Genomic DNA, 24,080 nt, shown 5'->3' with positions numbered 1-24,080 from the left:
GTGCAGAAACAATACTCAGATCTATTGGCTGTAAATTTAGCCAGTAGTGAAAAGTCAGTAAAATAAAATAAAAAATAGCCTGACTGCCTGTAAAAAGCTACAGGAGCTTACACTGCTGCACTGGTTAAGTTTGTTCGAAAGGAGCTAAGCCACTGATAAAAAGAACAGCTAAATAGAACTGAGCTCTAATCAGGGCAAAACAAATTCTTAAAGGAGTTGTAAACCCTCATGTTTTTTTCACCTTCATGCATTCTATGCATGAAGGTGAAAAAACACCTGGCAGGCCCCTTGCCTCCCTGTTTTACTTATCTGAGCCCCGTATTTCCCTCAGCGGGGACGCGCTCTCCCTCTCTCCACGGGATTCCGGCTCTTGATTGGCTAGAATGATAGCAGCGCAGCTATTGGCTCCCACTGCCGTCAATCAACTCCAATGACGCGGACGCCGGGGATGGGGCCAAGTCCGGCATTCGTGTCTATGGACGCAAATGCTGGGCTCTGAGCGCGCCCGCATGGTAACCCCCCCTGGAGAGTGATTCTCTTAGGGGGTTATCTGATGCGGGGAGGAGCCACGAGAGCTGCCGGAGGACCCTAGAAATGCACGATTGTGGCCATTCTGTGCAAAACGAGCTGCACAGTGGAGGTAAGTATTATATGTTTGTCATTTAAAAAAAACAAAAAATACGCCTTTAAAATCACTTTAAAGTGATTGTTATTTTTATAGAAAAAAAGAGAGAGACTTTACAAACATGTCATACTTGCCTACTCTGATGGTACTCTAGTGGTTTTGCACAGAGCAGCCCCAGTCCTCTCTTCTCCAGTCCCTCTTCAGCCCTCCTTACTCCTCTCCTCTGTTGAGTGGCCTCAATCCAAGCATCTTGCTATGGGGGCACCCAAGTCAAGCTACAGCTCCGTGTGTCCATTCAGACACGGAGCTGCGGTTCTCCCGATTAGCTGACTTTGCTTGGCAGCAGCGGGAGCCAATGGTGCCACTGCTGTGTCGCAGCCATTCAGGAAGGAGAGTCCAGGGAGGTCGAGAAACTCGTGGACATTGCTGGATAGAGATGGGGCTCAAGTATTAGAGGGGCTGATGGGGGCTCCTGCACTCAGAAGGCTTTTTATCTTAATGCTTAGAATGCAGTAAGATAAAAAACAAAAAAAAAACATCTGACTTTACAACCCCTTTAAAAATTACACTATTACTCCATCCACGTTCTTTCATGCATCTGCTTTTTATTGCAAAGGATTGTTGTAAAAATTCAACCCAAACGATCATAATATATGAATGACTTCCACTTTAAACCCTTTGTGACCAGAGTTAACTTAAGCTTTGATGCCAAAGCCAAATTTAGAAGCATCAGTATGTGTCAGATAACGCGACTTTAACTTTATGACTAAATTTTAAAAAGTTGGGTACAAGAACTAGGTGCATGTTATGCTGCCTGTTCTCTACTTCAAAAATAGTCAACATTCTATAGTGTCTGAAGACCTAAATAGGCATAGTTTATAATGAGACATAGTGGGTTCTGGAGAAAAATGTTCTTATCCTAGTGTTACATGCACCTTTCAGATTAAAAGAAATTTCTCATTTATTTAGCTTTGTTAAATTTGCTAAACTGGCATGATATTGGAAACATTCTCACTCACAGTCAACAATACTTTTTGAAAAAAACAGTCAACATTGATAGTCCATGAAGGACCTTCCATGAGAAGCTCACAGTAGACAAGTGCCACTATTACAAATCATACATTTGCACAGAGTAGTGTTACCATCTCGGTTACCTGTTGTTGTATACACTGTAAGCTTGGGATTCAAATTTTAGAGAAAAAAAAAACAGCATGCAAATGCAGTGAGACTGCTAGTGGATTTACTTATTCACTTCAATGTTAGATGCTTAAGAAAAGCTAGCAAAAGCAACTGTTGGCAATCAGTTCAGAAATAAAACACATATATAAAATCTTCAGTAAATTATACCAAAAAAAAAAAAAAAAGCAAATGTAGTTAACTGTAGTGCACTCATAGAATCAAGGTGACCACATATCAGAATATTCCAGCTGCATAATAAGTTAGTACATCTGTTAAAGAGATATATAAATTACATGCAAAGTGATTATTACCAGTAAAAAGAATAGAAAATTTAAAAGATGAAATCAAGAATAACCGGTAGTACAAAAAATAGGTTGCTGTGATACCACTATTAAAAAAATACCCCAAAACAGGGTCTTCATGATACTATTTAGAAAACCCCCACAGATTTATAGCTGAGCTAGCTCAGGCATGATGCCAGCGATGCACTTGAACATTTCAACACAAAATCCTTCCAGAGAAAAGTTTCTCAGCATAGTAAGTGTTTGGCCCTTTTCACATAGGGCAGATCTGTTTGAGGGACTCCGCTTGCTCAGTGGGGATCGCTCTGCTGATTCCCGCTGAGCAGTCGGATGACAGGTCCGCCTCTGCTCACTGTGCAGTCCAGCTCTCCTCTATGGGGAAATCGTATGGAAAAAAAAAAAGCCAACACATCTATTCCACCAGATGCATGGAAAATAGGATCACCATCTGTCTGGATTTGGTGGACATGATCGGCTCAAATAGCAGAGGATAGCACCGACATCTGTCGCTCCATAGGGGTGAATGGAGGGTTCGATCAGGTCCGTCTGAAAAACTGACAGGCGGACCTGATCAGACAAGCCCGTGTGAAAGTATCAGAGTTTTAAGCACTGACATGAAAACACTAATGAAGGTTTTAGAATTCCAAGCAACAAGATGAAAAAATAAGTGAACGTATGAGGCTTCATGCACACCGCTTTTAACGTTTTTTTTTAGCCTCTAAATGCCCCTCCATGTTGACTATGTGGCCATGCACACATAGGCATCGACAGGCTGAACAAAAAATAAAAAAAATCACTTGCATGTTGCGGAAACGAACAGTTGAGCAGAAAAAAAATGCTTGATGAGCCTAAATGCCTGTAAGCACTCCTAAACGTTAAGCGAAATTCGCACTTGAGCTTTCGTTTCTTGCAATGCTCACAATAAATATTCTGGCTCATGCAATGAACACCCAAGCACTCAAGATGCCTAAACGCAACTTTAGGCTCATTTTTTAAGCTGCTTTTCTCTTGACAAGAGAAAAGGCGTTCAAGGGAGCAGAGCAAATTCCAAGTGTGCATGAGACCTAGTGTTCCAAGTAGTAACATGGAAAGACTAGTAAAGCTGAAGGGTCTGTTAATATCAGGTATGTTGGGACTGTGCTGGATGGTGTGCACTCAAAAAAACACAGCAAGCAGTCATTTTTTTCAGCACAGCATGGTGCGACGCACTGTCGTACTGAAATCCAATAGAACACTATATAGAACTTAAAAGCAGCATTAATCCCTCAAACTAAAAATGTATTGCAGCTTAAAAATTCTTAGATGTGATGACCGTATTAGTTTCCTTTTTTATTTTTTTCCCCCCCATTAGTTTCACCTGGTGATCCAACCAGGCAGCAAGCCTTTTATTTTTTAACTTATTTTAATAGATCAAGCTGTCCACCAAAAGGATTAGTTGGATGATTAAGACAAACCATTTATCACTGACAGTTACAATTGTCAGCTTTTATACCTTTCTGTAAAACTTTTATCCCAAAAACAAAAAAATCAGCGGATGTGTTCCAATACAACTGCTATTTGGAATGGGACTTTAGGGGTTACAAGCAGCAATATGAAAAGATTAGTGAAGGTATTAGACTTCCAAGCAACAAAATGAAAAAAAAATAGAAAAGGTACTAGACCTCCAAGTGGCAAAATGGAGAGACTAGTATAGATATTAGACTTCCATTCAGTGATATGAAAAGATTAGTGAAAGAATTAGGTTTCCAAGCAGTGATAGTTAAAATGGTTGCATAGTGTGAGGGCAATGCAAGAGAAAGTGAAATGAAACGCAGAGGATTAGTGATAAACAAGGCAACACACAGTGAGTGCGAGATAGTACTGCACTACATGCAAAATCGTAACAAATCAACGTGCCATAAGTCGCACATTAACATAATGGTGCCATTCTCAAAAAAATTGAAGTGTTCTAAAGGAAAATAGCCACAGAGATTTGGCATTTTATATTTACAAGAAAACCTAGGTATGGCTATCTGAAAGCTGCCATCCATCAGGAAGAGGATACAATATGTACAATGCAATTATTGTATAGCTATAAAGATAATCACAATTACTGTGTTTAACTGTTGTTCCCGTATAGCCAATGGAGTCAACAGATCACAGTTGTCTCCCACTTCATTTTACAGTGTAAACCAATCGCTACAACACATTCCTGGGACAAAAACATTTGTAGCTAAGGCTGCTTTTGCATTCTGATCACTTCTAGTCAACACACTGTAATATGAAAAAATCAGATGTCTGGTGGTCCCTTTTTATCCTGCATCCCAAGTTGGTTAAAACTGGCATACTGGGTCAGTGGATTGCTGAAAAATAAGTTGATGTCAAGTGGGGTCTCTTCTTCAGAGTCCCAAGAATCACCATCCGAACTGCTGGAGTCTTCGGTAGTTGTTGGGGGGTAGCTAAGCTGTTCAAGCTGGTCCAGTATATCTCCAAACTGGAGAGCAGAGCTGGATTCTGACCGCACAGAACAGGCCGGAAAGTTGATCATTGAGCTGGCAGTGGAGTGGTTTTCAGAACGCGAAAAGCTTGGAATACCATTAAGGTTGCTGAGGGAACTGCTTTCAGAATGATGATGGAGCAGAGAGCTACTTTCTGAGCGGTGGTTGAGAAGTGAGCCGTTTTCTGATGGGCTAAGAAGACTCTGCATAAGACTAGCCTGAGCCTTCACCTCAAATAACTCACTAGCATCTGTTGGCCTTGTATTACCATTGAAATCTCTTACATCCACATCATCCAGATAATACTCTTCTGGTGAAATGTCCTCGTGGTCAGATGCCGCCATTCTTCCCCCATAATTATAATTATATACTTCCGCTCCTCCACTGAAGGAGATGTCAGCTGGATCATCATCTATAAACTCCTCAGTAAGCAGAAGAGAACCAGAAACACCTGATACCCACAACCTGACATCCTCAACCTGGTGAGCATTTTCTGATTCCAGGCTTTCTATGGTATCCTGTCTACTGTGTAAGGAAGGGATAGGGTGGGGTGAAAGACCTTGTAATGGTGAATAAACTGGCGGTCCCGTGCTCTCTTGTATTCTGGTGGGCTCTTCTTTCCATGGAGAAGCTGGAATATTTTCAACTCTGGTAATGCTTTTCTGTGGGAAGGAGGTAGAAGGGCTGGATACAGGTTGAGGGGACAGGGTAAGAGGAGAAGGCAATGGAGGAGTCTTCAGACTCTCAGTGAAAGTGATGATCTGGAAGAAAAACATTGAAATTAAATACATGTCAAAGAACACTATTACGAATATTAATGTTGATCTTCACTTATATGAACTACTGAAGAACAACTTATCACAAGTAGAAAGTAGCATGAAATTTGCAAATGCTGATATGCATAATAAAAGGGAAAATGCAGAGAAAAAATAAAATGAAGGATAGTAACAACTATTTAAAAGATAAGGATGGTTTGAAGATCAATCGTCATGCGAAACTCAGAAACATCAATATCAGACTAAAAGGTCTGGATTTAGTTGCATCGTCATTACCACATATATATATATATTTAAGGGGAGATTTAAGAAGTCAAATCCCCCATCTTGCACTAGCTGCTATATCAAGAAGTGACATTAAGGCCAATGATGGCAATTTAGAAAGCATAGTAGGAGAATTCCGCACAGTTATCTTGGTAATTATAAGCACAGTGAACGTGAACTTGGAGAACATATGCTTTGTGCCCTCTCTTTTGTTATATGCGGTAATTACACATGGCTAGATCAAAGTGCTTTCATGCAGCATGTAAAATTATGAAAAAGAGGAGGGAAATATACAGCAATTTCAGTCAGCATCCACAGTATGTATTGCTTGAGCCTCTTGAGATACAATTGTTCATTGTGTATTGCTGTATGACCATTTGGCCACGTAATGTTCCTGAGTAGTAGATGTACCTACTGGTGAAACAGGTCCTAAGGATCTCAATCTAGCCAAATGAAATAAATGTACCTAGATGTGCATGAGCAATCACAGTAGTACACTTGTACATGTCACAGAAGAGCATACTAAGCCAAGCATATACAAATATACATGTTGCTTTTAGCACATGAAACAAAGGGTATGTCAAAGTAGGAACAACATGCATGGTTTTCAATGGCCCTTTTGGCAGTATAATAGAGGTCAAGAGGATAAGCTAGGAAAAGAACAAAAATATAATATATTGCAGCCTATTAGTCTTTAGATGTGAGGTCGGTATTAGTTTTCCTTTTGCAGGCTTTTTATTTTATTATCATCACGTGAACTTGCCAGTAACACATTTCCCATTATAAGGTGACAGCACTCACTTACAGCATCGCCACCCTACGCTGAACTCCTAATTTCTATTATAAAAAACACTCCCTCTCCTCATTTCCATTACATAGAGAGAGGTGGTGTTTTGTAGTTCACAGAAGACAGCTGGTGAGAGATTTCCCTTCAGTGTAAATGGAGACACAAAGCACTGTCAAGATCAAAAGCGCCCCCCCTACTCCCTATGTTGTGCTGATCTAGGCCCAAGCAATACAGTAAGAAAAGAAAAAAAGCCAACAAGGAAGGAGAAACAGATGAAAGGCGTCATACGGAAATGCAGCAAATATTAGCCAGTAAGCAGCAAAGCAAGGAAAAAGCTTGGGGATCTAAGGGACCACAGAAAACAGAAAAAGCAAGAGAGACAGCAAAGCATGAGGCACCCAGTGCTGTATATCTACACGCACCTGCTTTGGAGAGTCAGGAGTCACAGTGCAAGGGGACACTCTGGGTTTGCTGTGTCTCCTGCAGGACAGAGAGCAATACAGTCAGGAGGATCCCACTGACACCAAAGCCCAATGGTTAACACAAAAGCAGGTACTATGCATACAAGCAATGTTGAAGAGACTCAGCATGAGAGATAAGTACTACTGACTACAGACATGTGAGTAATTCAATAACATGCACTCTTACCTTTGATTGTAACCTATAAGGTCATTTGCCTTGCCTCTTGGTATTATCTAACTAGCCCCAATTTCTAAAATAATCTTATACCACTACAAGTCTACATCAAGAATGTAAATCACATAGATTATTTTGATGTGGTTATAGGGCAAATCCTAGTAAGAAATTTAAACCATCAGCTGGGTGTTAAAAACCCTTTAAACTAAACTATTTTTATTTTTTTATAGTAAGGGCAGGTTAAGCTAATAAAAAGGGCAACTGTAACTAAAACAGACATTTCAGTTTTGTAAGGATGCTGGAAAACATGCTGCCTTGTATCTTACATGCAGACTATATACACATGGCAATTCTTTGGTAAACCATTTGAAACCACTACAATGTCAGTCAAAGGGCATTTCAGAAGGTACCCAGTTTTTATAATCTGGTTGCTTAAAATTAGGAAAAGATCAAAACCATTGAGGACATTTCTGTGAACGGGTTGATTCTATGTAGTTTTTCTCTTCCAAAGACTTCATAGAAGTCTTCCAAAACTGGTAAAAAATTGATAACACTGGCATCATAGACTTCTGGAAGGACATCATCAGAATCCTTCATACTGTCTACGTACCTTGGCCATTACATGTGACGATGCCATTCTCCCCTTCGTAATGTAGAATAAACGATTGGAAAAACCATAGCCAGTGGAGCAACATCTTCATTAGGAGTTGTGGGCAACACAAACTACCACTTGGAAATCTGATCACTTAAGTCTCCAAAACATTTAATAAGCTTTAGATGTTTCAGATTACTGAAGGCCACACAAGAAAACATCCGGTTTGGATGGACTTGCATTCAGTTAGTAGTTAGTAAAGAAAATGCAAATTATGCTTTGCCACTAGCCACTAAACCAATTCAAGCTGTCATTTCATGTTGGATCTTTTCAAGGGCCTTCCATTAGCAGCAAAACATTGGAAAACCCCTGCATTTCAGAAATATGGGCCAGCTAAACATTGTTACCACTCAACTGTTTGTAGAGCCTTCTTTTTTAATGATTTTCTGAGCAGGAGCTGGATAGCGCTAAAGGAATCAACTCTAATTGTTTTTAAGGTCTCAGCTCCTCTGTTTTTAGCTCAACAGCTGCCTGTTTGGGAACTTAACTACAAAGCCTCATGCTGGTCAACATTGCTGGGTAAATGTGGAATTTAAATTTTTTACTGCAGCACACTACACAATTGCTAGATGTCATTTATAAAAGTGCTGCCCCTTTGCCATATGCATTTTTCTAAGCTTACAAAATGTCATTTTTGTATGGAGACTAGCAGGTAAAGTTAACAAAGAATGATATAAAAGAAAAGGGGCAGCACTACTAATCAGTAACGCACACATCAGGGCTGTGTACTGACCTTTCATATGGTGGCCTCTTGATGCTGGTGTCTCGTACATAGTCCATCAGTTGCTTCTGTGTTCGACCACTTTAAAAAATAAATAAATAATACATCAAATAAACCATCAGAGCTGCACGATTCTGGATAAAATGAGAATTACTATTTTTTTCCTTAGAATAAAGATCACGATTCACTCACGATTCTCGGCGCAACATCATCTTTCACATTATACAAAAAATTGGGCTAACTTTACTGTTTAGTTTTGTGTTTTAATTCATTGAAGTGTATTTTTCCCCCTAATAAAAAAAAAAAGCTTTTGAAAGACCGCACACAAATACTGCGTGACATAAAATATTGCCGCCATTTTATTCCCTAGGGTCTCTGCTAAAAATATACATTTTGGGGGTTATAAGTAATGTTCTATCAAAAAATACTGGTTTTAAATAGTAAGTAACCAATGTCAGAAATTTTTTTTAGTCTTTAAGTGGTTAAAGTGACTTCATTTACAGACTGAAGTTCATTCCTTTGATCTAAAAGAACCAAAATTATACACCGTTTCTCAGCGATAAGCAATGTGATAAACTTTGCTGGCTTTTTTTTTTTCTTTGACAGCTCTGAGCAGATAACAGCTTTGCATTCACAGGAATCATGGAAATGCCAAATTAAGATCATGAGAGGGGTTGAATCGAGATCGTGATTTTTTAACGATTAATCATGCAGCTCTAGAGCTGAGCTAACACCAACTATGCCTTTCCTTCAGTGAAAAATGACAACATTACAGAGAGATGACTCTGTTCAGGCTGGAATGGGGAAGGTTGCATCTCCACTATTGAGTCTAAGCAGCTCCATGGGAGCCCAGCAGTTATCTCCTCATAAGCAGGAATATTCAAAACATGCAGTAAATTCTGCATGAGACGTTGGGAAGCTTGACACTGACATAACCTTTCTCCCTGTACCCTTATCACAAAAGAAGCAAATGTTCTAGTACCTAATAACACTGTTAATAAACAAATCAGCTTCTCTGCATTTCATGGCTGTGTCATAATAATGCTAGGTATCAATGCTGTTCGTAACAAAGCACGGTCGAGCCCCAAAATCCAATCAACATAAAAAATATAAGGATTTATGGGCAGCCTATTGGGAAAATCCTTGTGCAAAAAACAGTCAATCCTTTCTTATGCCAAGTGAGAAGAAGGTTCATGTGTCGCTTATGTCTGCTAAAAAAGCAACACAAGGAACTATATTAAAGGAGTTGTAAAGGCAGAAGTTTTATCTTAATGCATTCTATGCATTAAGATAAAAAACATGTGTGTAGCAGCCCCCCAGCACCCACCTAATTACCTACTTGAGCCCTTTTTCTCTCCAGCGATGTCCACGATCCCCTCAGCCACCCAGGACACACCTCCTGATTGGCTGAGACAGAGCATCGGCCCATTAGCTCCCGCTACTGTCAAAGTCAGTCAGCCAGCCAATCAGGGAAAGAGGGGGCGGGGCCAGGACAAGGCTCCATGTCTGAATGGATACACAGAGCTCAGACTCCGCTTGGGTGCCCCCTGTAGCAAGCTGCTGGCTGAGAGGGAGGAGGAAGAGCCTAGGAGCCACGAAGAGAGACCAGAGAAGAGGAGGATCTGGGCTGCTCTGTGCAAAAACCAACTGCACAGAGGAGATTATTATATTGGTTATTTTATTTTTAAACAAGCCTTTGCAATCACTTTAAGTGCTGACATTATGCTCAGGAGGATATCTACATCCTCGTGTTCCCAGTTATATACACACACACACACACACACACACACACACACACACACACACACTTCTCTGAAACACTCACCACACATCCCATAAAAATTCTAATTTTACTGCACAATTATCACTTTTAAACTTTATTTTCATTTACCTGTATCGAAAAGAGGAACCCCGGCTTAGAAGAACTGGCTTGGCTTTTGGCTTAGGCTGATCCTGGAGTCGGAAGAAGCTGTGATACTCAACACAGATTTTCCAGAATCTCTTACACATATCGCGGCTAGGGAGAAGGAACTCCAGGGCATCCTGATAGGGACCCTACATGAAGAGGATGGGTAAGAAATAGGTCAATATATAATCGTACAAAAAAAAAAAAAAAAAAAAAAAAAAACTACTGAGACATTTAAAATTACTTTTATTAAAATATTTAAGCCATAATACCTCCTAGCAAACCTATGATGCTAGATCTGTGCTGAAAGATCAATATAAAATGAGAAAAGTTAGAATTTAATTTATTAAAAGAAGGAGAAGTAGGGCCAAAGTTTTATGCACAACCAAAACTTGATTCTGCACACCTGTGACCAGTTTTCAGCTGACAGCGGGGTAAAGTCGACTGCCGGCTGTGGTTGCGGAGCTGCTCCAGGCTCTAAAGAGTTCCATACTTTAAAGTCAGGATCCACCCAAATGCCTGGACCGGCAGCTGGCTCAGCCTCCCACCAAGCCGCTGGAAGACAAGACGGAGACTCTCCCGCCGCCTACAACGCTCGGCGCTCCAGTGAGTGCTGGAGGGGGAAGAGCAGAGCAGGGAGCAATGACCGACAGTCACTAGCTCTCTGCTCCCTGAGAACTGAGCGATCTGCTCTCTGAGCATATGGAGTAATGAGTATATGAGTATAAGGCCTCATGCATACAGAGCGTTAGAAAAAGAAGCTGCAATGCTACTACCAATGGCAGGAAAAAGAGGTTGTAAAAAACACAAAAAAAAAAAAAAAAAATAGTGCTTTTTAGTAGCTTTTTGCATTGGTGTTAAAAGCTGGTGCGGCTAAACGTGCATTAGCAGTGTTTCTCTGCCTCTATTCAAAATGAATGGTTCCCTATGAAAGCCCGTTGATTTGAATAGAAGTTGCACCAGAAGTCGGATCTCGATGATCTGACTTGCGCTGCGGCTTGTGCGCTGAGGATCTCGAAGGGGAACCCTCGCCAAAATGGGGGAAAAAAAATTGGCGCAAGGTCCCCCCCAAAATCCATGCCAGACCCTTATCTGAGCATGCAGCCCGTTAGACCATGAAGGGGGGGGGGGGGGTACTGAAGACCAACGCACCTTGTCCCCATGTTGAGGAGGACAAGGGTCTCTTCCCGACAACCCTGGCCGTTGGTTGTTGGGGTCTGCGGGCAGGGGGCTTATCGGAATTTGGAAGTCCCCTTTAACAGGGGGGCCCCAGATCCCAGCCCCCCCCCACTCTATGTGAATGAGTATGGGGTACATTGTACCCCTACCCTTTAACCCAAAAAAAGTGGCAAAAATAAAAAAAACAGTACACAGGTCTTTGACAAAGTCATTTATTAAAGCAACTCCGGCATTTTCTTCTTTCAGATTTCTTCTCCCTCCAGCGAGTTCTTTATCCTCTGGTTCTTCTCCCTCCGCTGAAGTCTTTTCCCACCACCGGTTCTTTTCTCTCTGCTGAGGTCTTCTCCTGCCTCTGCTCCTCTTCTCCCCACTGTCTTCTCCTATCGTTGGTTCTCCCACTGTCTTCTTTTCGCTGTTTTCTCCCTCTGTTGTTCCTCCGGTGTTCTTCCAATGCGCTGTCCCACTGTAATGCTTGGTTCCCCCGTGTGCGACTACTTATATAGCCATGGGGCGGGGCCACCCAGTGACTTCATCCAATGGCCCCACCCCTTGTGACATCACTGCCCGGGGCATGATGGGACGTTGACATCACAAGGAGTGGGCCTTCGGATGACATCACCAGGTGACCCCCCCCTTCCCCGAAGCACCCCCCCATGTTGAGGGCATGTGGTCTGGTATGGTCCAGGAGGTGAGGGGGGCACTCGCTCATCTACCCCCCCCTTTCCTGACCTGCCAGGCTGCGTGCTCAGATAAGGATCTGGTATGGATTTTGGGGGGGGGAACCCAACGCCAGTTTTTCTCCCCATTTTGGCAAGGGTTCTCCTTCATTATCCTTAGCGCACAAGCCGCACCATAAGTTGGATCATCACGATCCAACTTCTGGTATGACTTCATTCAAATCAATGGGCTCTCATAGGAAACCATTGATTTTGACATACAAAACAAACAAAATGCTTAAAGCGGGAGTCCGCCGTTTTTTGTTTTTTTAAAAGCCAGCAGCTACAAACACTGCAGCTGCTGACTTTTAAAATAATGACACTTACCCGCCCAGCGCGCCCGCGATGTCGGCCCCCGAAGCTGATCTCTCGATCGTGTCTCGGGTTCTGCCGCCGCCATCTTGGGTATGGGAATCAGGAAATGGAGCCTTGCGGCTTCATTTCCCGGTTCCCTACTGCGCATGCGCGAGTTGCGCTGCGCAATAAGGATGGTCCCCGCTGTCTCTGGGATCCGTGTGTTTCCCAGCAGGCAGAGGGGGACCTTCGGAAAGGGGCGTAGATTCTGCGGAAAGGGGCGTACCTTCTGCAGAATCTACGCTGGAAGTGGGTGCAGATACCTGTACTGTACAGGTACCTGCACCCCCCCTCCCCCCTGAAAGGTGCCAATTGTGGCGCCGGAGGGGGGGGGGGGGTTCCAATGAGCGGAAGGTCCACTTTAGGGTGGACCTCCGCTTTAATGAGGCTTAATACGGCTGTATAAAGTGAAAAATCAACCAGCGCTAAAAACACAACAAATACAGTGAGAAAATATATAAAAATGCAGCTAGAATACTGTAGGTCAAATTACCAAATCCCACATCTCAAAATCAAAAAATATCAGTACAGCGCAAATACAAAATAATACAATAAATATCATAAAGTGAAAAATGAAAAGTCCATATAGTGAATAATAAGAGAAGTTCAGAAAGAGTTCACTTGTGTAATGTATCTTCAATCAATATATCAAGTGACGATGTGATCCCTTCACCATTGAGCAAGTTGAACTCTCACCTCAACAAGTGGACCCCTGATAAATCAGATAGGTCAAAAACGCATGTTCCCATCAAGGGTAGATCATAAGGTTACAGCAGACCAAGCGGAAGCATTTCCAGGTAAGGTTCTCCTCCGTATCATCAGATCAATGGGATATCATATATGAAAAAGAACAGGCAAATCTAGTGCTCTCCGTTGATGCAAATTTATTAAACAAATAAATAAAAAACAAATACCACTCACATTTGAAAGCACTGATCTCCAGTGCTGAGTGCTAAGATAAAAAGTACCATGCATGGATCAGTGTGTCAGCTGGCGGATGACGTCACGACGCAGGTCGTGACGTCATCCGCCAGCTGACACACTGATCCATGCATGGTACTTTTTATCTTAGCACTCAGCACTGGAGATCAGTGCTTTCAAATGTGAGTGGTATTTGTTTTTTATTTATATGTTTAATAAATTTGCATCAACGGAGAGCACTAGATTTGCCTGTTCTTTTTCATATATGATATCCCATTGATCTGATGATACGGAGGAGAACCTTACCTGGAAATGCTTCCGCTTGGTCTGCTGTAACCTTATGATCTACCCTTGATGGGAACATGCGTTTTTGACCTATCTGATTTATCAGGGGTCCACTTGTTGAGGTGAGAGTTCAACTTGCTCAATGGTGAAGGGATCACATCGTCACTTGATATATTGATTGAAGATACATTACACAAGTGGACTCTTTCTGAACTTCTCTTATTATTCACTATATGGACTTTTCATTTTTCACTTTATGATATTTATTGTATTATTTTGTATTTGCGCTGTACTGATATTTTTTGATTTTAATACGGCTGTATCCTGCGTTAAGCCACTTTTAGCAGCTTTTACCAGCATCAGACGTTTTTTCAACTCTAACACTGATCCTCAGAATGCACTGAACGTAGGGTCTTTTTTGCATCTCAGAAACGCCTATGCCACTTACAGCTCCTAAAAGCCTGCGTGTGCATGAGGCCATAGAATAACATTGAGAGAAGTCTTTAAGCTGTACAAAAATAATACACAAGTAAATGCGCAAAAACAGGGTCAAAGATTTTTCCCAATGTCCACCAGTCTCTCACCAATTGAAACCAAAAATCCAATTATATGAGTGAGAGTCCATATTATGTAAAGATCCGTATGATTATAAATATAAAAGCTACTGTCCAGTAGAACAAAGGAAAGCATTTAAAACCAGGAGCTCCATATCCAGGGCTGCCATCAGTGAAGGACAGAAACCATGTTCCAAAGTCTGTGAAAAAAGCAAAGGAAGAGGCGCCTCTGGGTGTAGAGATAACATACACTTTAATTAAAAAAACGTATTTAATACAGGCAACTCACATTTTGGAGGTGGTCTATGAGCATTCAGTCACTTTAAAAGCTGATCATGGATGTGGTCATCTGATAGTCCATCAAGCTGAGGCGCTGTAGCCGCTAGTGGCCAGGAAGTGGCACAGACGCCGGCCGTGGAGCGCAGTTCAAAGCAGAGCGAAGTCTGGAGCGCCGGCGGAGAGAGATGACATCATGAGGTGGGTGCGACCAGTTTCGTGAGCGTACAAGCTGAGGTTGTTTGACAGCCGCGCTCCTTCATCAAGCAAGTGGGACAACAACAAAGACTGATATATATAGGCCATGCACAGGAGGAAGGGGAGGAGGCACTTAAAAAGCAGGTGCAGAGGATTACAAATCTTAGTTGCAAAAAAAAAAAAAGGGGGGTGTCAGCAAGAACATGAAATAAGATATAAATGAATTGGAAATGGAAGATGAATAAAAAAAAAAAAAAAAAAACCCCCAAAAAAAAACCCCAAAAAAAACCCACCAAAAAAATAATTAAAATAAAATAAAGATGATAAATGTAAAAATAAAATAAAAAATAAAAAATATAACAATGGTACTGAAAAAAAAACAAAAAAACAAAAATCAAGATTTACCCATGAGTCTTGATTTTTTTTTTCAGTACCATTGTTATATTTATTTTAATTCGTTTTTTTTTTTTTTTAGCTTCTTTTTTTTTTTTTTTTTTATTCATCTTCCATTTCCAATTAATTTATATCTTATTTCATGTTCTTGCTGACACCCCCTTTTATTTTTTTGCAACTAAGATTTGTAATCCTTTGTAAAATGCACCTGCATTTTAAGTGCCTCCTCCCCTTCCTCCTGTGCATGGCATATATATATATATATATATATATATATATATATATATATATATATATATATATATATATATATATATATATATATATATATATATATATATATATATAAAAAAGTCTTTGTTGTTGTCCCACTTGCTTGATGAAGGAGCGCAGCTGTCAAACAACCTCAGCCTGTACGCTCACGAAACCGGTCGCACCCACCTCATGATGTCATCTCTCTCCGCCGGCGCTCCAGACTTCGCTCTGCTTTGAACGGCGCTCCACGGCCGGCGTCTGTGCCACTTCCTGGCCACTAGCGGCTACAGCGCCTCAGCTTGATGGACTATCAGATGACCACATCCATGATCAGCTTTTAAAGTGACTGAATGCTCATAGACCACCTCCAAAATGTGAGTTGCCTGTATTAAATACGTTTTTTTAAAGTGTATGTTATCTCTACACCCAGAGGCGCCTCTTCCTTTGTTTTTTTAGCTGTACAAAAATGCCTGACGCTCCTAAAAGCTGCTGTAAAAACTCCCCGTATGCATGGGGCCTATGCGTGTGGACAGAATTGAGGAGGATTTCTAGTTCCCTCCTATATAACTGTGTCTGGAAATCTGGAAATCAGAGATCATCTTAAATCTGACAGTAGCTCAAGTACTTTTTATGAAACAGGTTTTTGATGCATTTTTTAACAATATCATATCATAGGGAATAAAATCTAAGTATACAATTCAGCGATTAACAGTACTCATGAAAGAAGAGCAGGGGGTGAATAAACTGCAATACTCAAGATACCGAATGTACAGTTGTCAAACAGCAGATTAGGAGCTAGAAGTATATAAAACTAGAAACAATGTATAGGTGGTCTGTACGTCAGGAGGAACCTCCTCGCAATACATTAGCCCAAGTAATCACAATTTAGGATTAGGTGTAAAAAACAAAAAAACAAAACAAAAAAAACTATTGATGGTAACTAATACACAATTCCAATATTTAAAAATATTTTGGAATCTCCACAATATGTGTAAGAGGCCTCCAGGGGACAGCCCACTTCTTGTACAGTTGAGATTAGGTCTGCAACCATATTGACTAAGCCATTGTGGGCTGCAGTACTTTCTGTGTAATATAAATAGCTGGGTATGTTTGTAAGATGGTGGTATGGCCTCTAAGATAAAATATCCACTGGTCATACAGTGTACCTTAGCCTTTCTTCCATTTTACTCTACAAGTTAGCTAAATCTGTGCATTACGTGTTGAGGGGAGAATGGTAGTGTAGGTAGTACATTTTGCAGTAGATATCCAGGTCACTAGCTCACAATATGCTTAGCCTAATAAATGCTGCATTTGGGAGATGAAGGTGATAATTCTGTGGGATGGCCAAACTGCCCACATCCATATGGAGAAGTTATGTAGAACATGCATACGAGTTGTGGCATCCAAACAATTTTAAAGACTTCTTATTCAGTGATCAGCACCTCCTTATGTGTGTTGAGAATACTTATACCCAGGTAATTTTTTCCATATAGTTTTCTATAGTATTTATATGTCTGTCATGTATTTGTATACTACGTATTCATGTATCATGAATATAATTTAATCATGAATTTTATATAAAAAATAATAATAATAATAAAAAATAAAAAAAGTCCGGTTAAGAGCAGACATCAAAAGATGTATTCTAGTTCCTTTAACCCACTAATCTGCCCACTCCTCAAACTGTTTTTAGTTTGTTGCTGGGACCTGACTTTTACAGACTAGCTAAATGCCACTAAATTAAATTTCCTAGTCCAGTAAGACTGCCCTTTCTGGGTAATCAGGCAGTCACATTTCACAGTGGAATGGCAGTGGGTAAGGTTTAGCCATGGGGTTAGAAAAAGTATGACCAGTGTAACAAAGTGAAATAAAGTGGGTATATAACCCCCCCCCCTTTAAAATATTCACATTTTGCTGAAATGAAGACAAACAGTTTTTGTTGCATTTACTGCAACTTATAATGTCCAAGTGAAAGATACAATACCAACGTGTCAGAGAAAAAAAAAAAAAAAGAAAGAAGAATCAACCCCCCTCCTAAAAACAGCTTGTAAACTCAATCAGGTGTAGCTAACCACTTTAGCAATGATACACAAAGCCATCTGACTTTCAACTGTGATCAGTTGTGGTTATTTTTATTAGCTCAGCATGAAAAGAGCTTTCCTGGAGCATTTCCCCAATAGTACAACTTGAGCAAACAACCAACTATGGGTGGCAAGGCACTGTCAAAAGATCTCCACGATAAAGTTGTGGAAAGTCAAGACATGGATACAGAAAAAAAATGTAAAGGCTTTATTAATGACTAGAAGCAAAGTGAAGTCTATAATTAGGAAGTGGAAGGTATTTTGTACAATACAGACCCTCCCTGGATCAGGACATCACTCCAAACTGGATGAAGGAGCCAGGAGGAAACTAGTCAGAGAGGCTACCAAGAGGCCTATAGCAACTCTGAAGCAGTTACAGGAACGTATGACAAAGAGTGGTCCTGTAACAACAATATGACAAATTCTCCACAAATGTGGCTTGTATGGGAGGGTTGCAAGAAAAAAGACATTCCAAGAAAGGCCACATGCAGTTGCGACTAAGCTTTGCCAAAAAACGCACATTGGAGATTCTGCGGCCATATGGAAAAAAGTTTTATGGTCAGATGAGACTAAAATTAAGTTATTTGGCCTCAACACCAAACGATATGTCTGGCGGAAATCAAATGCAGCTTACCATCCAAATAACACCATTCCTACAGTAAAGCATTGAGGTGATAATATCCCGTTATGGGGTGTTTCTCTGCAGCAGGGACTGAAGCACTTGTCAGGACAGAAGGGAAAATAGATAAAGCAAAATACCATCTAATTCTTGAGGAAAATATGCTGCCCCCTGCCACAAAATCATCATGGGAAGAAGGTTTACCTTCTAACATGACAATGACGCAAAGCACACAGCAAAAAGTTACCACACAGCGGTTGAAGGAGAAAAGGGTGACTGTTCTTGCATGGTCTAAGCAGAACCCAGACTTAAGTCCCATGAAAAATCTATGGAATGACTTGAAGACTGCAATCTACAAACGGTCACCATCAAATTTAACAGAACTTCAGCAGTTCTGCAAAGAAGAGTGGGCAAATATTGCAAAGTCTAGATGTGCAAAGTTAGTAGAGACATATCCCAACAGACCAAAGGCTATAATTGAAGCAACAAAACACTGACACAATGGGGGTGATCCTTTTTCCAACTCCTGACATGTTGGTGTCATATCTTGCACTTGTTATATGCTGCAAATACAGTAAATACAGCTGGATAAAACAAAAAACAACTGTGTCTTCATGTGGGGCTGCAAAGCAACAAAATGTGATTATTATTTTCTATACCCGCTGTAAATGTAAAAGCCACACAGAGAAGTTTTTTGTGATAATAAAAGGTAAACACATTCATCATCTGGTGTCTGCTAGTAGGTAGGATTTCATATACAGTTTAGCATCCTTGCAGTTATACATATACAATATATATATATATATATATATATATATATATATATATATATATAACTGAGTAAGCAGGTCTTAGTCAGAATTATGCTTTAGAGACTTAATTTCTTTTTAGTTATGCATGTAGGGTTCTCCCTTAAGGTTTCCTTTCTTCACCTGTGTTCTCACGAGAAAATGAAAGATAACATTTTGTATTTCTAGTCATATAGCCAGAATTGACCTTGAGTATCTACTAAGGCATAGAGCTGTATTGTTCTCAGGCAACGGGCACGTGATCTAACCTTATCCCTTAACTGTACTAAAGCCGTTGTAAGTTGATGAATAGACAAGATACGTTTCTTAAGCATTCTGTGTGCGTTTCTCTTCCTGTGGAAACAGTAGGGCCTTCACTATATTTTTTTTTTTTAATAGAATACAGAGACCACTTCTAACTATCAATGCTAACAATATTTATGTACATTTTCCAGTTTAGATGGGTTAGCTTGTTATACATACACCAATAAAAAAAAAACTCCAAACCTCAACTGCAGTGCATCTTTCATGAAAAGGTACAAATTCCTGTTATGCTGCATACACACAATTGGAAATTCTGCTAGCAAAAGATTGAGAGCAGGTTCTCAATTTTTCGGTCGGAAAAAGTTTCGATCAGAAGTTCCAATCGTCTGTACCAATTCCGACGTGCAAAATTCCTACGCATGCTTGGAAACAATTTGACGCATGCTCGGAAGCATTGAACTTAATTTTCTTGGCTCGTCGTCCTGTTTTGTACGTTACTGCGTTCTTGATGGTCGAAAGTTCTATGAACTTGTATGACCGCGTGTAGCCAAAATTCATGCTTGAGCGGAATTCTGTCGGAAAAACCAGCCAAGATTTTTCCCACTGTTAAAAAACTGCGATAAAAGGGATATTTTTTACATTACTCACATGAACCTCCGGGTGTAACTTTATGAGGAAACGTCGCCTTTTGAAGCTTAACTTCCGAATTTTTGACCAGTTAAATGTATTAATTTTTGTGTTACCCTGCAAGACAAAAATGGAAAAGTAATGAGTATAAGTGAAAAGGAAATTCAATTATTGACCCAGAAAAGAAAGATGTTACACCATGAAGCTGTATTTACCCCTGTGAGCTATACATATATGGGTGTTGCTATTGATACTGAATGACACCCACCTGCACATACAGTGAAAAAAACGTTGCTGCCTTTTAGCACACAAAAATGCATAGATGAATCAATGTGTACTGTGGTGCGCCTCATTGTTCAAAATTTTTTTTTTCATGTTCTGAGTTATGTTAAATGAGTTAGGATACATTAAGATAAAAAGCCTTCTGTGTGCAGCAGCCCCCCCTCACACTTAACTGAGCCCCCTCACTATCCAGCGCTGTCCCATGAGCGTCTCAGTCACCCAGACTCTCCTTCCTGATTGGCTGAGACACAGCAGTGGCACCATTGGCTTCCACTGCTGTCAAAGTCAGCTAGCCAATTAGGGCAGAGAGGGGGTGGGACAGGGCCAGGTTGGGCGGCTCCATGTCTGAATGGACACAGGGGGCTGTGACTCAGCTCAGGTGCCCCCATAGCAAGCCGAGAAGAGGAGGATCCGGGCTGCTCTGTGCAAATCCACTACAACAGAGCAGGCAAGTATAAAAAGTTTGTTATCTTTATAGAAAAAAAACAAAAACAAGCCTTTACAAATCACTTTAAGGGCCCATTAAAAGTGAATGGGCTGCCTTAACACCACATGCATCAAATACACACACAGTGGGGAAAATTATTATTTGATCCCATGCAGATTTTGTAAGTCTGCCCACTTAAAGAAATTAAGGGTCTATAATTGGTTTTATAATAGGTGCATTTTAAATGATAACGACAGAATATAAACAAAAAATCCAGAAAAAACAAACAAAAGCATGATACAAAATGTTATAAATGGAGTTGGCAGGTCAGTAAGTAAAATAAGCATTTGTTCCCCAAGCAAAACATGACTTAAGCGGAGCTCCACCCTAAAGTGGACCTTCCGCTCATTGGAACCCCCCCCCCCTCCGGCGCCACAATTGGCACCTTTCAGGGGGGAGGGGGGTGCAGGTACCTGTACAGTACAGGTATCTGCACCCACTTCCGGCGTAGATTCTGCAGGAGGTACGCCCCTTTCCGCAGAATCTACGCCCCTTTCCGAAGGTCCCCCGCTGCCTGCTGGGAAACACACGGATCCCAGAGACAGCGGGGACCATCCTTATTGTGCAGCGCGACTCGCTCATGCGCAGTAGGGAACCGGGAAATAAAGCCGAAAGGCTCCACTTCCGGATTCCCATACCCAAGATGGCGGCGGCAGCACCCGAGAGACGATCGAGAGATCGGCTTCGGGTGCCGACATCACGGGCGCACTGGGCGGGTAAGTGTCATTATTTTAAAAGTCAGCAGCTGCAGTATTTGTAGCTGCTGGCTTTAAAAAAAAAAAAAACAGCGGACTCCCGCTTTAGTACTTGGTGGAGAAACCCTTGTTGGCAGGCACAGAGGACAGGCGTTTCCTGTAGTTGGTGACAAGGTTTGCACACATCTCAGGAGGGATTTTGGTCCACTCTTATTTACAGATCTTCTCTAAGGTGTCCATTTATCAAGCAGAGGAATATATCCGCTGCTGAGTTCTCAGAGGAGATCTCTCTCCTCTGAGTGCCTGTTTATGAAGCGGTGTAGAGAGCTTCTCATTTTGAGGAGTGAAGCGATCTACAAGCGCTTTGAACTGTGGAGAATTGCCCCGTTACTGTAATCTCGAGAGACATTGCGAGATGACAGTACCAGAAATTCGCTGAAACACTTGAGGTGTATGTTCATGGGCATTCTCAGAGGAGACCGCCCACCTAATATTAATAAAATAATTAGTCCCACTAAACAAAAAAAGAAAGTTACACACACACACGGCAGGGGGATAGGTTTATTGTCTGGGGGGGGGGGGGGGGGGTCTGATCAAGAAAGAAGGAAGTCAATCTTCCTGCTTTCCCCTCAGTTCTCTGGGAATTCTCTCTTCTCCCCCTGAGTCTCCACCTCTGGGAGGGAGAACTCTGACAGAGCTCGCCAGTGAAGTGCTGAGATAGCACCTTCATAAACTGTCCGTTTCTGTTTATGACAGATTTTCTGCGGAGATGATCAGCGGAAAACATGTTCTCCCCCGATTTTCTCTTGTTTTATAAACGGATAATGATCTGAGATGAGCTGCGATCAGGATCGCAGCTCATCTCAGTTTCATAAACGAATACCATAATACTTAATTTTTCTTGACTGTCACTTGGCAACTCAAAGTTTCAGATCCCTCCTTAAATATTCTATAGGATTAAGGTCTGGAGACTGGCTAGGCCAAGCCATGACCTTAATGTACTTCTTCTTGAGCCACTCATGTGTTGCCTTGGTGGTATGTTTTGGGTCATTGTCATGTTGGAAGACCCATCCACGACCCATCTTTAGTGTTCTGGCAGTTGGTCCCAATTGCCTTGAGATCATTCACAAGCACCTTCCGTGTAGTTCTGGGATGATCCCTCACTTTTCTCATCATCATCCTTACTCCATGAGGCGAAATCTTGCATGGAGCTCCAACCCAAGGTTGATTGATGGTTATTTTGTATTTATTCCATTTGCGATTAATCGCTCCAACGCTTGTCTCCTCACCAAGCTTTTTGCTGATGGTCTTGTAGCCCATTCACGCCTTGTGCAGGTATACAATCTTGTCCCCGAAGTCCTTTGACAGCGCTTTGTCAAAGAGCTTGAATGGAAGCAAGATTCTGTGGACAGGTGTCTTTTCTACACATAACGAGTTCTTATTAGGAGCACCTTTTTAAAATTGACAGGACTAATCTGTGTACCACATGAGCACATACTGTAGACAGTCTGTGGGAGCCAGAATTATGCAAATCAATTTAAAACACTTGTATTAGGCGTTTTTTTCTGGATTTTTGGTTGATATTCTGCCTCTATAATTTAAAATACACCTATGATAACAATTATAAACCCTTAATTTCTTTTTAAGTGGGCAAACTTAAAATATGCAGGGGATCAAATACATTTTTTTTCTCACTGTACAGTAGGCGTTAAGGAAGTTTTCATATGGATGTGTAAACACATTTTGCAAATTACAAGACTGAAGATTATAAATATAATGCTCAAGTAAGCATACAGACCAGTGTATAAAATACAGTTTTCAAGCACTAGTATGTGACAATGCTTAACAGGCACACACCTCAAACTGACTGTCACTGAAGACATTTGCCTCTATGGTAAACCTGGCTGAAACAGTCAAATTATAGCAACTACTCATGGTTATCTTATAGATAAACTGTCTATAGATTTATTATAACCGAATGGCAATACTGAATGCAGATATGCTCATGTGCATCCACAACTGCACCAAGATCAACAGAGTGCAGACACCTACTTCATCAGATAAAAGTGTAGCATTCCATAGCAACCTGATTTCTGTCTACAGCTTTTAATTGAGGGGGGGAAACCTGAATATCCGATTAGCATGTGACCGAATTTTATACTAGCTAATTAAATAAGCCTGAAAGACAAGAAAAGGTCATACGGCCTTCAGCTTTTCAATGATAAAATGCACAGTAAAGTAGAAAAATATCTTGCAGGAGAGATATATATATATATATATATATATATATATATATATATATATATATATATATATATATATATATATATATATATATATATACACATATATATACATACATACATATACACACACACACACACACACATATATATATATATATATATATATACACATACATATACACATACATATACACACACACACACACACACACATATACATACAGTCAGGTCCATAAATATTGGGACATCGACACAATTCTAATATTTTTGGCTCTATACACCACCACAATGGATTTGAAATGAAACTAACAAGATGCGCCTTAACTGCAGACTTTCCGCTTTAATTTGAGGGTATTTACATCCAAATAAGGTGAACGGTGTAGGAATTAAAACAGTTTGTATATGTGCCTCACACTTTTTAGGGGACCAAAAGTAATGGGACAGATTAACAATCATCCATCAAACTTTCACTTTTTAATACTTGGTTGCAAATCCTTTGCAGTCAATTACAGCCTGAAGTCTGGAACGCATAGAC

General features: G+C 40.8%; 1 protein-coding gene across 1 annotated transcript in view; it reads right to left on the bottom strand.

Moving 5' to 3' along the window:
• The window catches only part of FARP2 (FERM, ARH/RhoGEF and pleckstrin domain protein 2), a 205,809-nt gene that overhangs the window by 96,905 nt on the left and 84,824 nt on the right, over positions 1–24,080 (bottom strand). The window contains exons 9-13 of the mRNA XM_077488426.1: positions 19,857–19,952; positions 10,311–10,474; positions 8,432–8,500; positions 6,833–6,890; positions 5,143–5,344 (exon numbers count right to left, since the gene is read on the bottom strand). Of these exons, the coding sequence (XP_077344552.1) occupies positions 5,143–5,344; positions 6,833–6,890; positions 8,432–8,500; positions 10,311–10,474; positions 19,857–19,952 (589 nt within the window). The remainder of the gene's footprint in view (positions 1–5,142; positions 5,345–6,832; positions 6,891–8,431; positions 8,501–10,310; positions 10,475–19,856; positions 19,953–24,080) is intronic.

This window comes from Lithobates pipiens, unplaced genomic scaffold (genome assembly GCF_037356315.1).
Source record: "Lithobates pipiens isolate NorthernLeopardFrog02 unplaced genomic scaffold, aLitPip1_a1.2 Scaffold_18, whole genome shotgun sequence".
Classification (NCBI taxonomy): Eukaryota; Metazoa; Chordata; class Amphibia; order Anura; family Ranidae; genus Lithobates; species Lithobates pipiens.
Note: the sequence above shows the minus strand (reverse complement) of the source record. Positions and strands in the feature narration are given on the sequence as shown.